Source organism: Trachinotus anak, unplaced genomic scaffold, assembly GCF_046630095.1.
Source record: "Trachinotus anak isolate AG129_WGS33_773 ecotype Australia unplaced genomic scaffold, CSIRO_AGI_Tana_v1 ptg000016l, whole genome shotgun sequence".
NCBI classification, from domain to species: Eukaryota; Metazoa; Chordata; class Actinopteri; order Carangiformes; family Carangidae; genus Trachinotus; species Trachinotus anak.
In genome coordinates, this window is record NW_027273867.1 from 26274098 (window position 1) to 26288696 (window position 14599).

General features: G+C 44.2%; 3 protein-coding genes across 5 annotated transcripts; 2 read left to right on the forward strand and 1 right to left on the reverse strand.

Moving 5' to 3' along the window:
* The first annotated feature begins 291 nt into the window (after nucleotides 1-291).
* Nucleotides 292-6008, forward strand: cct3 (chaperonin containing TCP1, subunit 3 (gamma)). The gene is made up of 14 exons (XM_071499470.1): nucleotides 292-435; nucleotides 1276-1337; nucleotides 1789-1839; nucleotides 2151-2213; nucleotides 2295-2391; nucleotides 2687-2804; nucleotides 3151-3337; nucleotides 3428-3577; nucleotides 3663-3795; nucleotides 4651-4732; nucleotides 4899-5079; nucleotides 5179-5424; nucleotides 5578-5709; nucleotides 5782-6008. The coding sequence occupies exons 1-14, from the start codon at nucleotides 408-410 to the stop codon at nucleotides 5872-5874; spliced, it is 1623 nt and encodes a 540-aa protein (XP_071355571.1). The 5' UTR covers nucleotides 292-407; the 3' UTR covers nucleotides 5875-6008.
* A 764-nt stretch (nucleotides 6009-6772) lies between these two features.
* Nucleotides 6773-11023, forward strand: glmp (glycosylated lysosomal membrane protein). The gene is made up of 7 exons (XM_071499476.1): nucleotides 6773-6931; nucleotides 7582-7746; nucleotides 8135-8233; nucleotides 8765-8929; nucleotides 9201-9419; nucleotides 9573-9841; nucleotides 9926-11023. The coding sequence occupies exons 1-7, from the start codon at nucleotides 6827-6829 to the stop codon at nucleotides 10098-10100; spliced, it is 1197 nt and encodes a 398-aa protein (XP_071355577.1). The 5' UTR covers nucleotides 6773-6826; the 3' UTR covers nucleotides 10101-11023.
* A 12-nt stretch (nucleotides 11024-11035) lies between these two features.
* Nucleotides 11036-14150, reverse strand: jtb (jumping translocation breakpoint). 3 transcript variants are annotated; one of them, XM_071499484.1, is made up of 6 exons: nucleotides 13963-14148; nucleotides 12925-13183; nucleotides 12669-12709; nucleotides 12422-12507; nucleotides 12191-12270; nucleotides 11036-11799 (listed from the first exon to the last, which is right to left on the reverse strand). In XM_071499484.1, the coding sequence occupies exons 2-6, from the start codon at nucleotides 13011-13013 to the stop codon at nucleotides 11643-11645; spliced, it is 453 nt and encodes a 150-aa protein (XP_071355585.1). In that variant the 5' UTR covers nucleotides 13014-13183; nucleotides 13963-14148; the 3' UTR covers nucleotides 11036-11642. The 3 variants fall into 3 exon arrangements, with proteins under 3 accessions (XP_071355585.1, XP_071355587.1, XP_071355586.1); XM_071499486.1 differs by having other exon boundaries at nucleotides 11087-11799; nucleotides 12142-12270; nucleotides 13963-14150; XM_071499485.1 differs by having other exon boundaries at nucleotides 11087-11799; nucleotides 12422-12504; nucleotides 13963-14149.
* Nucleotides 14151-14599: the final 449 nt, after the last annotated feature.

Sequence of the window (14599 nt, forward strand, 5' to 3'; positions counted from 1 at the left end):
TATACTACCAACCTTCTTTTGAAAAATGATGAATTTTGATGTATTAATTTTTAGTTGTATTTTACAGACATCCAGTATGAATTTGTTTATTTTTAAATATTGTTAGTCTAGAAGACTATGATAAAAACCCACCTTCTAACTCGCACTGTCATTGTCCTACAAACGTGAAAATTTTAAATGAAGTCTGGTTGGTTTTCACCATAAAAGGCTGAGCTTTGTTTCCTAGTAATCGCTTCAACGCTTTCAGCTCATTGACTCTATTGGTGGAAACTTCTCTCTGTCATATTGATCCTGTCAGCTGATTGGTTCGTCTCCGCTGGTTTTGCCGCCCCTGCGCGTTGAGCCCGCCCTCTCCCCGTACCTCCTCGAAGCTTCTCGGCGGCTGGTGTCCGGCTCTCGCAGTCAGAATGATCGGCCAGCAGGTTTTAGTGCTCAGTAAGTGTCTCCACCACACTCACGCTTGAATCCCCACACATTTAAACCGTCTCCCCGGACACGGAGGCCGCCCGGGCCGTCGCCGCCTCGGTATGAGCCGTTTACCGGGACAGCGGCCCGGGGCTGCACGTGCTTCCTCCGGTGAGCTAACGATGCTAACTGTTAGCATCGTTAGCTCAACAAGCGCATCGTCAGAGCACGTCGACATGCTAAGCTAAGCTAATGACTGTGTCCCCATTACTCAGCATGAAGAGACAATTAGCCGTCGAGCATTTAGCTGGTTTCTCCATTTTACGTGTGTGTTTGTTGGGTTAACAGTGGAAAGATGAAGCCTTGATGTTTGGTAGAAAGCTCCGTCAGTGTGTTAGCTGCTAATGTCGCCTAACGGTGTTAAAGCCTAAACGATGGGATGTTTTGTTGAAGCAGCCACACCCTCACTGATCCGGATCCGTCAGAACCATCCAGAAAGTAGTGACCTGAAGACTTTGACTTAAAATCCTCCGAGTTCAGTTTTTTTTCTGTTTTATTTTTATTGCTTATTTGTCTGTTGTTAGTTTCACTGACCGGAAGTTAGAGCAGCTCATCTCTGATCAATAACCAGAGTCATTCATCTGATTCACGGTCCACATCTTCATCCTTCACTGTCTTATGGATTAATTATTGTTGATCACCACTACCGCAGATCTGAAGATTTCACACCAGAAATAATAATCTATAAATAATCTGTCAATATCTGTCAATCACTCATGTTCTGGTCTGTTTGTCTGAGTTTCAAAATAAAAGCGTTGTGCTGTGTACTGACATTAACATCCTGTCTCTTTGTATTTTTTTCTTCTTCAGACCAGAACGTGAAGAGAGAGTCAGGACGTAAAGTCCAGACTGGGAACATCAACGCTGCAAAGGTAAACCAGGGTTTTCAAGCTGGGGGTTGGGGTCCCCACAAGAGTCACAAGATAACTCTGAGGGGTTGTCAGATAATAAAAAAGAAAGTACACACAAACTTGTCTAAACATTTTCAGCTGGGACAGGTTTTCTATCTGATCACATGTAGGTTGAGTTGTAGTAGTGATGAAGGTGATGAAGGTCACACACAGCTTCATTTCAGATGTCCAGGTGGTAAAAGGCCAGAGTGACGTCATCAGAGAAACCTGAAAGAACTGAGACTCAGAAATGTTCACTCCTGTGATAGTAGATGATTGTGTGTGTGTGTGTGTGTGTGTGTGTGTGTGTGTGTGTGTGTGTGTGCGTGCGTGCGTGCGCGCGTGTGTGTGTGTGTGTGCGTGCGTGCGCGCGCGTAGTGTTCTAATGGAGCTGTTGACCATCAGGTCGATAACCTGACTGTTTGTGTTTCAGACCATCGCAGATGTGATCCGGACCTGCCTCGGCCCACGGGCCATGATGAAGGTGAGACATCCTCATTGACCAATCACATCACAGACAGTAGACCATCCTCCCTGAGGAAGATACTGTAGTGATGAAGCTTCAGGTCATTTGGTAATAGATTACCTCACTGTGGATGTTACTCAGTGAAGCTCCATCCAGGCTGAAGTGACAGGTGTTTCATCTCTGGCTGGTCACCGGAGGTCAACAGCCTCTGACTCTGTCAGTGACATGAGTCATGTGACTGTTTGTCATGAACCAAACCGATTCAGTGAGTTCTCAGTGGACACAGTGATTGACTGTGTGTGTGTCTGTGTGTGTGTGCACGTGCGCAGATGTTGCTGGACCCCACAGGTGGCATCGTGATGACCAACGATGGAAACGCCATCCTCAGAGAGGTGAGGGGAACTTGGTTAGTTGTGCTGTCTGGTTGTGGTTTCAAGGATTACATGACAAACTGTGTGTTTCCATGGTAACAGATCCAGGTCCAGCATCCTGCAGCCAAGTCAATGATTGAAATCAGCCGTACCCAGGATGAGGAGGTGGGAGATGGGACGACGTCCGTCATCATTCTGGGTAAGAACTGGACCTTCAGAGCAGTGGTCTGGGTTTTGATGTCAGGTCCAGGAACCAGGAGGGAATGGGTACCACTACTTAAACTGATACTGCTTATGGATCCAGTTCTTTAACGGTTCAGTTATTGGTACTTTTTGTACACACACACACACAACCTGTCCTGAGTAAGGTCCTGCTTAGATGAAATCACATACACCATTCATGGGGCTGTCTCTCTCTAACTGTTTCTCTGTACCCGTCTGTCTGTACTCGTCTGTCTGTACCTGTCTGTACCCGTCTGTCTGTCCCTGCTCAGCTGGGGAGATGTTGTCTGTAGCAGAGCAGTTTCTGGAGCAGCAGATGCACCCCACCGTGATCATTAGTGCCTACAGACAGGCCTTGGAGGACATGCTGGACACTCTGAAGGAGATCAGGTACGCTCTGACCAGAACCAGAACTAAGAGAATCCTGGATTTGTGTAGGAATATGATGCAGTGGTTTCTTACAGGACCACATGGTCCATACATATATCTCACTCTAAAATACAGAACAGAGAAGACGACTCAGGTCAAATTGAATGATGATGAAATATTTGCGGCTCAGTGATGAGGGTGAAGACTCCACCTCTGGTTAATGACCTCTTGACTAACCGAAGCTGACGGTTGATGTTTGATCAGCTGATTATTTTCTGGAGGAGAAAACAATCTGTGGCATCTTCACACCAAACACTAATTTAGACCCTGATTTGTCAGATTACTAACTGACCTTTGACCCACGCAGCACGCCAGTGGACACGGCCGACCGCTCCATGATGCTGAAGATCGTCCACTCAGCCATCAACACCAAAGCCCTGAGCCGCTGGTCAGAACTGGCCTGCAGCATCGCTCTCGATGCCGTCCGCACTGTGGAGCTGGAGGACAATGGACGCAAAGAGATCGACATCAAGAAGTACGCCAAGGTGGAGAAGGTACGAGTCTGAGGACCTCCCATAATCTGGGCCGATGACTCAGGTCCATCCTGACCCTGCTCAGTGTGTCGCTCCTCTTCCTTAATCCAGGTTCCAGGGGGCATCATCGAGGACTCATGTGTCCTGAGAGGAGTGATGGTCAACAAGGACGTGACCCACCCCAGGATGAGACGCATGATCAAAGACCCTCGGATTGTCCTGCTGGACTGCTCTCTGGAGTATAAGAAGGGAGAGAGCCAGGTACTGGACCACACTAACACTGAGACACTGTGCTGCACCTGTCCTCACCTGTCCTCACCTATCCTACACTGCCCCCTGTCTGCAGACCGATATAGAGATCAGTAAGGAGGAGGACTTCGCCAGGATCCTGCAGATGGAGGAAGAGTACATCCAGCAGATCTGTGAGGATATCATCCGTCTCAAACCAGACCTGGTCTTCACTGAGAAGGGCATCTCAGGTACCTCACGGCACACCTGGACCACATCTGGCACCTGACATCATTTTTGAGTCACATTAATAAGTTAATGATCATTATTATTGTCTCTAATCAATAGTTCACTGATTCAGACATGACCTCAGGTCAGCTGACCTCTGACCCCTCATGTTGTAGTTTAACAGCTCAGACAGTCCAGATTGATCTTCATCACTGTATCAGATGTCGTCGTCTTCAACCGTTGTTTGAGCGTTAAACTGTTTCACAGCAGTGACCAGTGATTTACATGATGATGATGATGTGACACATGAACCTGATTGGTTCAGGCCCAGTGTCCACTCACCTGTAGTCACATGGTTTATGGTATTCAGGTCATTGACCTTGTCCATGCTGCAATGCATGATGGTAGTTTGTTACATTGATTGTAAACAACTTTTTATGAAACAGAAACAAAGATTAAAAAACAATCTGATGGAACACAGCAACAACAACAACACAACAACCACAACACAACTACAAATGGACTTGCACTTACAAATGTTTTCTAGTCTTTCTGAAAATGTACTCAAAGTGCTTTATAGTACTCGCCACATTCACCCATTCACTCACACATTCATAAATCACACCCACAGACACACTCTCATAAACTGATGGATCATCCATCAGGGTCAACATGGCTCAGGACACTTCGACACGCAGCCTGGAGGAGCCGGGGAACAAACCACCGACCTTCTGATTAGTGGACAACTCGCTCTACCTCCTGAGCCACAGTCCCCCACCAACACAACATCAGCACAACATCAGCACAACATCAGCACAACATCAACACAACATCAACACAACATCAACACAACAACAACCAGTTCTGTGTGTCTCCAGATCTGGCTCAGCACTACCTGATGAAGGCCAACATCACCGCCATCCGCCGTGTGAGGAAGACCGACAACAACCGCATCGCCAGGTAAACCAACTGTTGACTGTCCAATGAGCACTCAGCAGGATATGATGTCACAGCAGAACTTTTGTCATTAATAGCTGACAGAGAAGCTGGTTCATTGATCAGTAAGACAGAGTCCCACCACAGGTCCTGTGGACCCAGTCTAGATACTGAACTCTGTCTCTCTCAGGGCGTGTGGGGCTCGAATCGTCAGTCGGACCGACGAGCTGCGTGAGGAAGACGTCGGTACGGGGGCGGGGCTGTTTGAGGTGAAGAAGATCGGTGACGAGTATTTCACCTTCGTCACTGAGTGTAAAGATCCTAAAGCCTGCACCATCCTGCTGAGAGGAGCGAGCAAGGAGATCCTTGCCGTGAGCAGCCACCATCTTACTTACCATCATTTATGAAACAGGAAACAACCTGTTTCCTCCTGCTCCCCAAACTTCTCTGACCCTGTTTCTGGTCCTCAGGAGGTGGAGAGGAACCTGCAGGACGCCATGCAGGTGTGTCGTAATGTGCTGCTGGACCCCTTCCTGTTGCCTGGTGGTGGCGCCGTGGAGATGGCGGTGTCGAAGCGTCTGACGGAGCGTTCACGTGCTCTGACCGGAATCGAGCAGTGGCCGTACCGCGCTGTGGCTCAGGCTCTGGAAGTGATCCCCCGAACCCTGATCCAGAACTGTGGAGCCTCCACCATCCGAGTGCTCACCTCACTGAGGGTACAGTAAAACTTTATTTATAATGTCAACCACCTTCAACAAGAGCAGGATTTACACAGTAAAATAAAACTTTATTTGAACTTGTTGGACATTTCCAGTGTAATGAAGGATTTAATCCTCTCTCTCCCCGTCTCTGTCTCTTTGTCTCTCTAGGCCAAACACACTCAGGACAGCAGTGTGTGTTGGGGTGTGGACGGAGAGACCGGTTCTCTGTCTGACATGTCGTCTCTGGGGATCTGGGAGCCGCTCGCTGTTAAAGCTCAGACCTACAAGACCGCTGTCGAGGTGAGGACAAAAACCCAATATTAATCAATACTGATTGATACTGATCGATACTGACGTTTTTGTGTTTTTCAGACGGCCATCCTGTTGCTGCGCATCGATGATATCGTCTCTGGTCACAAGAAGAAGGACAAAGACGAGCAGATGGGGGGACAGGGGGCCGAGTAGATCCACATCGATCCAGATCAGAGTCACTCCGACAGTCTGTGTGTGTGTGTGTGTGTATGTGTGTGTTTGTGTGTGTGGGGACCAGATGACTCACTGAAACTTAATAAAAACAATAAAGTCCAAGGTAGAATCTGTTCCTGACCTGTTGTCATTCTTCCTGTTCACCTGTCCAGTCACCTGAGGCTGAACTGCCCTCCTCTGTGACCTGCAGCTCCTCCAGGGTTTGAGTGTTGGAAACATCTAGTTTAGACAAAATGAAGCGAGTCTTGTGATGATGACGATGATGATGATGTGACATTAGAAATGTGAATTATTTCAAAAATCATGAACATTAAGTTTAGATGTTTATGGGATGAAGGTGATCAATGATGATAAAACATGATAAATGATAATTATGATTAATGATTAAACAGGAACATGAAACAAAACAGGAAAAACAACATTTTAACATTTTGAGTTAAATTGAAAGTTTGAAGACTCAAACAGAAAACATGAAATAAAGATGCTTCAGATGTTGAGTAACGAGCTGCAGTGGTTTATTTAAATATTTAGATTTAACTGAGAATGTTGGAAAATTTTAATTATATCTTCAACTGTTAAAGTAATCGTGGCTTCAATGAAGAATTATAATTTTAATTATCAACTAAGAATAGTTCAGTCTCGATCAGACTGAATAAAAAGATTCACTGGTTATAGTAAAAACAGGTGAAACGTTCTTTGACCTGCAGCTACAATATTTAAGGTAACAGGGGTGACGTCACTTGAGGTATGATTTATTTATATTTGTCTTAATTTGTTTAGTTTGTTTTGTTTTTATAAAAGTCATGGAACTCTTGTTTCGGTTGTAAATTAGCTTCATCAATAAAGATTAAAAAGCGGAGGCGGGGCTTCTCAGCGGTCAGCTGACATATGAAGGAAGCGGTCATGTGACCGCAGCTCAGCCACAACAAAGATGGCAGCTGCAGTGATCTGTGGAGTTCGTCCAGTGGTTTTTCTGTTTTCTGTTTTTATTTCGTGTCTCGGTTTGTTCAGCGGAGGAGAAACGTTCAAACGAAAGGTGAGAAAATAACGTCAATTAGAGTCAAACCCGGAAGTGTCTGAAAACACCGAGTTAAAGACGCAGGGGGAAACAGAGCGAGAGGAAGTGAAAGTGTTAAATTTTATTTTCCTGCAGTTTCCTTGCCTCCAAATGAAAAGTCTGAATGGTTTTAATACAGTTAAATTATATTTCCTGCATTAGATTCGGGTGTCTTTGTGTTTTATTCTCGTATTTAATGCTTTGACAACATTATAGAAACAAGTCTAAATTCAGATTTTAGAGTTTCTTAATATGTAATAAAATTCATAGTAAACTAATACAGCAGTGAATCAGTGTAACACATAGTTATATATAAAGAAAAAAACATTTGGATTCAGTTTAATATTCACTTCAGTTCTTAGAGTGAAATGTTCTGTTTTAATTTATGTTTGTTTAATGTGTTTCTCTAAAATATTAAACACAAGACTATAACAGATGTTTTATTGTGTCCTGCATAAATACGTTCATTTAAAGAGAAATGTGTTTTCAAGTTTTAATGTGACTCCACAAAGTGAAAAACACTGATTGGATTTTCTCCTGTAAAAGGAGCCTCTGATCAATCAATCGGTGTTAGCCTTTGATCACCTATGATTGACGGGTGATCACCTGATTCCTCTTCTCTCCTTCAGTTGACAGTAGAGCTGAACCCTGGCTCGACCACGGTGCCCCCTGGGGGCGACCTGTTGCATGTGAGAGCTGTGGGAGACAATGACACTCTTCACTTCTTGTTCTGCAGCCAGGGCGCGCCAACGCTGCTGCTCATTCATACCAACTCTTCTTCTTCTACTCTAGAGGTCAGATTTTATTGATTGAAAACCTGAAATCACAGGAAGTTTGTTGTTTCTGACTTTATCTGTCAGAACATCACAGCTCAGTAGCTTGGTGATGACTCCTCATCAACATTATTATCATCATCATCATCCTCGTTCAGATGTCTGAAAGAAACACTAACATATGAAAATGATAACAACTGTGTAGCAAACTCATCTGTATTACTGTCTACTTCATTAGGAACACCTGTACAGTCTGACCCAGCTGCTTGTAACATCAGGACGACATCTCTGATTCTTCTAATTATCAGTTCCTCTTGTTCATTACTTCAGTATTTTATCACTGAGCTCTTTGTTCACAGGTGTTCCTAATATTCTGACCATAATGTTTATTATGTGTTTCTTCTCTCAGGTGGACTGGCCTCTGTTTTTGGCTCGTAACAGCAGTGGCAGCCTGAGGGTGGAGCCAGAGAGTAGCATCCTGTACAGCACAGCCGTTGTCTTCAGCAGGGTCAGAAACATCCTTAAATCACTCTGTCCACCTTAAATCAGTCAGTCCTCCTTAAATCAGTCTGTCTGCCTCGAATTCAATCAGTCTGTCCACCTTAAATCAATCTGTCCATCTTAAATCAGTCAGTCTGCCTTAAATCAGTCTGTCCGCCTTAAATCAGTCCGTCCATCTTAAGTCAGTCAGTCCGCCTTAAATCAGTCTGTTTGCCTCAAACTAAATCAGTCTGTCCACCTTAAAGCAGTCAGTCCGCCTTAAATCTACAGATGGACGAGATCTGTTTGAATTTGAACCTTTCATCAGAAGTTTAAAGATCGTTGTAGATGATTCTCTCCTCATTGACAAGAAAATATATAGACCCCGCCCCCTTCGGAGACTCCTCCCCTTCTCAGTCGTATTATTTGGTCCTGAACAGGAAGTCTGGTCTTTAAAAAAGAACCTGTTTCTGAAGGATTTTCAAACTTGTAGAAGAAAAATGAAATGAGAATAAAGCTCATGAGATGAAACATGAACTGATGTTTTCATTGTTTTCAGTTGCTAGAGTACGATGACATCAATGACACAGCTGATCCGACCTCTGACCTTTTCCCGCCGTACGAGCTGCAGAACTTTACCTGGTCTCGTCTCAACCTGTCGGGTCCAGCTGCTCTTCTCTGTGGAACCGTCTCAAACTTCTCCATCGGGTCTCTCTGTCTGCAGGTCAGACTACAGCTGACTGTCGCCACGGTGACACCGGGTCACATGATGTTACAGCAACATAGTTTAACACAGTTTGTAAAAGTTAACAGAGGTTGTTTCTATCATGATGTCATCAACACATCATAAGCAGACATCCAATGACTCCTCAGTCCTTTCTGTCTGTGATGTGTTGATCCGAGTGAACTCAGCCGTTTATCAATATTCCAATAATCAATAATCATTAGTTATTGATTCTTTCAGTCCTTTAAAATGTTTTTTTTTTTCCCCACAGCTGTCAGTATTTGAGTCTGAGGGGCGTGGTCAGCTCTGGCCCCGCCTCGTACACACAGCTAACTCTTCCCAGATGGGGGTGTGGTTTGATGGTTTGTTGCCACGGGCAAATCGTTCCAGGTTCCTATTGGAGCTGCAAGCAGTGGGCAGGGCCTATCCTCTGAGCAGAGTGGAGGCTCATCGATCGATTGATGACGAGTATACCCCATCAATATTCAAAGTAATGCATAATCAAATCTTAATTCTTTGTCCATCCTGTTGACCTCTGACCTCTCAGGGGTCTCAGTAGATTAACCGCCCTTCCTGTTGACCTCTGACCTCTCAGGGGTCTCAGTAGATTAACCGCCCTTCCTGTTGACCTCTGACCTCTCAGGTGTCTCAGTGGGTTTCGTCAGTGAACGGCAGCTCTGACGTCCTGGGTTTTGTCCAGTGGAAGCCGGTGGCGTACCGTAAATCTAATCCAGCTCTGGAGGACGCCACGCCATGCCGTCACTCTGACCCCCGGCCTCAGAGCAGCGAGACGACAGCGGCATCGTCTGGTCTGATCCGAGCCTTTTACTCAGAACCGGAAACGTTTGGACTCACCGTGAGCTTCGGCCTCGCAGGAGAACCGTTCTACAGCAGCACCCGGTTCCTCAGCTGGTCTGTGCTCTGATCTTTGATCTGTATTCATGATTTCTGATCCGCGTCATCAAAATTGATTAACGTTCATTTCCTGTCTCTCAGGACGGTGTTGGTGGGTGTCGGCTCTCCTCCCGTCGACTCCTTCTCTCCATTGGTTGTCGCCATCATGGCGGTTGGTCTGGGCACGCCCCTGGTCCTGCTGCTGCTGGGCGGACTCTGGGTCTGCGTACGTAAGAGGGCGGCGGACTCCACCACAGCCTACGAGCCAATCAACTGAGGGCCGGTCCCAGCCAATGAGGCAACTGAAGCGGTTTGAAATTTGTTTTTTAAGACTGATGGACAGATGACATCACTGTCCTGAAAACCCGCCCCTTGCAGTTCAGTCAGCCAATCGGGACCAAGGATATTTTTAAGATTTTTATTTTCTCAAGATGTTTTTGTTTTAATGAAGAAAAGTTTTTATGTGGAGACGATTTTAAAGTCAGAAAAACAAAGACACACAACACAACACGACAACACACAGATACAACACAACACAACACACAGATACAACACAACACACAGATACAACACGACAACACAACACACAGGCACAACAATGCGACAACACAACACACAGATACAACAACACAATGCGACAACACAACACACAGATACAACAACACAATGCGACAACACAACACACAGATACAACACAACACTACACGACAACACACAGATACAACAATGCGACAACACAACACACAGATACAACAACACAACACGACAACACAGACACAACAACCAACATAACATGACAACACAACACACAGACACACGACAACACGACAGACATGCACTGAGAGGAGTTTCATGTTGAGGTCATTAATTAAAGACACAGAAGAAGCAGGAGGAGGTGCCTTCATTTTTTTTCCAACTGTGTTGATGGACAGATGACATCACTCTCCTGAAGCCCTACCTCTGACTGTCCAGTCAGCCAATCAGGAGAGTTTTTTGAATCAATCAGTGTGGCTGAAATTATTTTCATCATTGATCAAAGATGATGTTATGAGATGTTTGTGGTCAGAGACTGATGTAAAGATGATGTCACACTGACAAGTGGGAATCACCGTTTCAAATTTTTTCACAGTTCAATTTTCCTGTCAAAACATTCAAATCCAGTTTTTACTGAATGGACAGAAAATAAAAGATTCAAATGTCTGAAGCTTCAGGTTTTTGTTTGATGAAGTTTAATCTTTAATGTTCAGTTTAAAAACAGACTCATCAGTTTCTTCTTCTCTTTATTTTGTCTGAAACTAAATTCAACTCATTTAAAGTTCAACCTGAAAATCAAACAAAGAATAGTTCACATCGTCTTCATCAGCTCATCGTCAGATTTGTTTCGACCAATCAGACGTCCAGATGATGACATCACTGCTTTGCAACTGATTCTGTGGAGAATCTTTTCTGTTCTGCTGAGGCAGGGACCAATCAGAGCCCAGAAAGTGGTGAGGTCGTGAATGTGGTGAAAAAACAAAGTTTGAACTGAAGTTGAATTAAAAACCAGAAACAATCGATTTAAAAATCTAAATTCTCTGTAATATGATGGTGAAAACCACAAATTTCTAATGTGTTTACAGCTGTAATGAGAATTTGATCTTTAATGAAGACGAGAAAACCAGACTTTAAACCCCTGCTGGTTTTTGTTCAGCTTCCAGCAGCCTTGTTTAGTCCTGATCCCTGATCCAGCTCAGTCCAAACTCTGGATCAGGTTAAACTCCACTTGATGAAATATTGCTGCAGGATAAAAACCCCTCAGTCCTGGTCCAGATCTGGCGTCCTAGATGGACTCGATCTGTCGGCGGACCTTCTCGGAGGCAAGGCGGTCGAGCCAGCGCTGACGGACGACCACCAGGACGGCAAAGACAACTGTCAGAGCCAACATGGCTGCCTCAAACTTCCAGAAGAGATGCTCCTCCATCACTGCTGAGCGGCAGCTGTGGGGGAGGGGAGGGTATTATGATCGGCAACATCAGTATTTTTCTATTGATATTGATAACTATCTATAAAACTAATGGACAATATAAAAGAACCAAAATGTTTCATGAAACTTTTTTAGACGTTGTAAAACACTAGACTCTCTTTATCTTAGCAACATCGGTAAATAATTTTTTTATATCCTGACCCTGTTCTTCTGGGCCTGTGAAGAGCTGGGTCAGACATAAAGACCTGGACTCAGTACAGACTGAGACGTTGAATCCATCTCACGGATTCAGACTTCATTTCAAAATTAAAGCTTTTTAAATCAGCATCAGTAAAATCATTTGTTTCTGTTCGACCTGGATCTTGAGCTTATGACTCGAGCTGGTCTCAGTGTGACAGTCTGACCTCTTGTACTCATCTCTGTTGGATTTGGTACAGTTCACTCTCTCCACGTATCCCGTCAGTCCACAGGCCGACCACGACTTCTGCAACACAACAAACACACATCCATCACTTTAGAGATCAACACAAACATTTGTCTCCAGATAAAACCTGTCATCAGAACAGCTGCTGTGTTCAAGGACAATGGGATATCTAAGCTCAGGTAAAAACTGAGTTTTGTGGTTGAACACTTACAGTCTGGAAGGCGTTGCACTGTGAACACACTGTTGTAACTATAAACTCCTCCAGCAGCCAGCAGGGGGTGACCATGGGCTTCACTGCTGCAGAGGAACAGAGGTCAGAGGTCAGACTGAGAAAAGCAGCTTTCATTTCTCTCATCACCAGCAGCAGCAGTCCTGACAGCCAGGTGATCATTTTCCTAGGAGTCCTTGCTGCTGCTGCTGCTGTGAGACGTCTTATTTTTGTATTCAGGTGTTAGTACCTGTAGTTTTCTCGTCACTCAGCAGAACCGCTCCAAACACTCTGAAACACAACAAAACATTACAGAACATCACACTAGATTCTGGTCCTGGACTGAGTCAGTTTCAGATCTATATCCTCTTTATGTTCAATATGTGTGGACTGGCTTCACTTCAGCTCAGTGAGTGTCTGCTGCTGTTTGCTGTTATTTACTCCTCAGCTTCCTATTCCTAGCCCCTCCCCTCTGACTGACCTCTGACCTCAGTGTACAGACTGACCTGAGGGAGACAAGGCCCCAAAACAGAGCATGGAGGACGAGGACTCGAGGCCGACAACACGCCACGGGGATCCGACAGTCACTCTCCATCAGCCTACTCCTCCACCAGGACAACACCACAGCCACCCTGACACTCTGGTACTGGTCCCTGACTGGTTGTGGACCTGTTTATTGCCTGACTCAGTGCTGGTTTCCTGTCTGTCTGTTTACATGTTATTCCACCTGAACTGACTTGTTTTAAGACTCCAAGCTGCTGAAACCTGAAAGATGAAACAGAGCAGATCAATCATCAGGGTCAGTCTGTCATCAGAGTTTAGTAGAAAAACATTTACATTTCCCGCAGAACAAGACAATAGTTGAGACAATAGTGACAAATGTTCATCTCAGTTTCTTAGAGTTTTGGAGCTGTTTTCAAAAGTCTGGTTTGATCAGACCATCAGTATGAAACCCAGAGATTCACTTCACTTGAATGTAAGTCAAGAAAAAGCAACGTCTCATATCTGAGTTGTTGCATTCAAATGTTTGATATTTGTGCTTCAAAACATCCTAAACGTTTATCAACTAATTTATTTTCTGGAGACAGATAAATGATTTCAGGTCACATGACTTATCCGTTTGTCATTTAAGCCATGATCTGAAAAATAACTAAAAGTCCTGTTACTAACAGACGTTAAACTGTGTATTTTTAGTTAATCAAGATAAGATTGTTGATAATCAATCGATAAAACCTGGTCAGCTTTATAAAACGTTGATTTAATCTTCTGTTTCTCTCTGATGTTTCTGTTCAGACTAATGCCAAAGATCCGGCGTTAGCAGGTTAGCTAACAGGCTAACAAAGCTAACGACATAATTCTAGTACCAACCTGAGTGACTACGAGAGGAGTCGAATATATTCAGGATGAGAAGTGACTTTAAATAAACCATCAGAAAACTGTCCAGCTGTTTGGCTGCTAATGCTAACAACTAGCCTGCTGGCATTGTATTTACCTACAGATACAAGCTAACGTTAGCAATCTTAGCCCCTGCTCTGAACACTCACCGTAACCCGCTGAAAGAGTCGCCATTTTAAAATCGGCGCGGGAACCGAGAAGAGTAGATAAACGTGGTTCACCGACAGAGACACACTGATCGTTAAATCTACCGAATGACGGAAATCTGAGTAGATCCACCGACTGTTACCGAATCTGTCCGCAGCCTCAGACCGACAGATTGACGTCAAATATCAGTCATACTTCCTGTATGGTTTCTTCAGAATAAAAGCATCAAATCACATCCCTAAATTCTGACTGAACATATGTGAATGATTTATTCATTTATTTTACTAAATAATCGTTAAAAATGTCAGATGAAGATCGTCATTGACAACAAAGTTTGTGTTTTGGAATCGGCGGAATAGTGAAGTTTGGATATCATTAATGTACAAACATGGATACATGCGAAGTAAACCAAAAACTGTGCAGCAGTGTTATAAACTATAGTTACATATTATGTGGTATGCACCATAGCTAAACTAACTAAATTATGTCGTAACTAATAAAAATGTATAGTTTGATTTTTTATTTTGATTGATTTGACTGCTGTGTCTGTACATGCCGAATATTAAAAAGTAATACAATTACTTTGAAGGTCAAAATGCGTCACTTCCTGTCCTTGTTTTGTCAGTTGTGGCGTGTTGG

Coding starts and splice junctions, on each gene's coding strand:
- jtb (XM_071499484.1), bottom strand. CDS start 13,013: ATGGAGAGTGACTGTCGGATCCCCGTGGCGTGTTGTCGGCCTCGAGTC. Junction 12,508..12,668: donor GAGTGACGAGAAAACTACAG/GTACTAACACCT, acceptor GTTCCTCTGCAG/CAGTGAAGCCCATGGTCACC. Junction 12,271..12,421: donor AGTGCAACGCCTTCCAGACT/GTAAGTGTTCAA, acceptor GTTGTGTTGCAG/AAGTCGTGGTCGGCCTGTGG.
- cct3 (XM_071499470.1), top strand. CDS start 408: ATGATCGGCCAGCAGGTTTTAGTGCTCA. Junction 2,805..3,150: donor GACACTCTGAAGGAGATCAG/GTACGCTCTGAC, acceptor TGACCCACGCAG/CACGCCAGTGGACACGGCCG. Junction 5,710..5,781: donor CCTACAAGACCGCTGTCGAG/GTGAGGACAAAA, acceptor TGTGTTTTTCAG/ACGGCCATCCTGTTGCTGCG.
- glmp (XM_071499476.1), top strand. CDS start 6,827: ATGGCAGCTGCAGTGATCTGTGGAGTTCGTCCAGTGGTTTTTCTGTTT. Junction 6,932..7,581: donor GAGAAACGTTCAAACGAAAG/GTGAGAAAATAA, acceptor TCTCTCCTTCAG/TTGACAGTAGAGCTGAACCC. Junction 7,747..8,134: donor CTTCTTCTTCTACTCTAGAG/GTCAGATTTTAT, acceptor TTCTTCTCTCAG/GTGGACTGGCCTCTGTTTTT.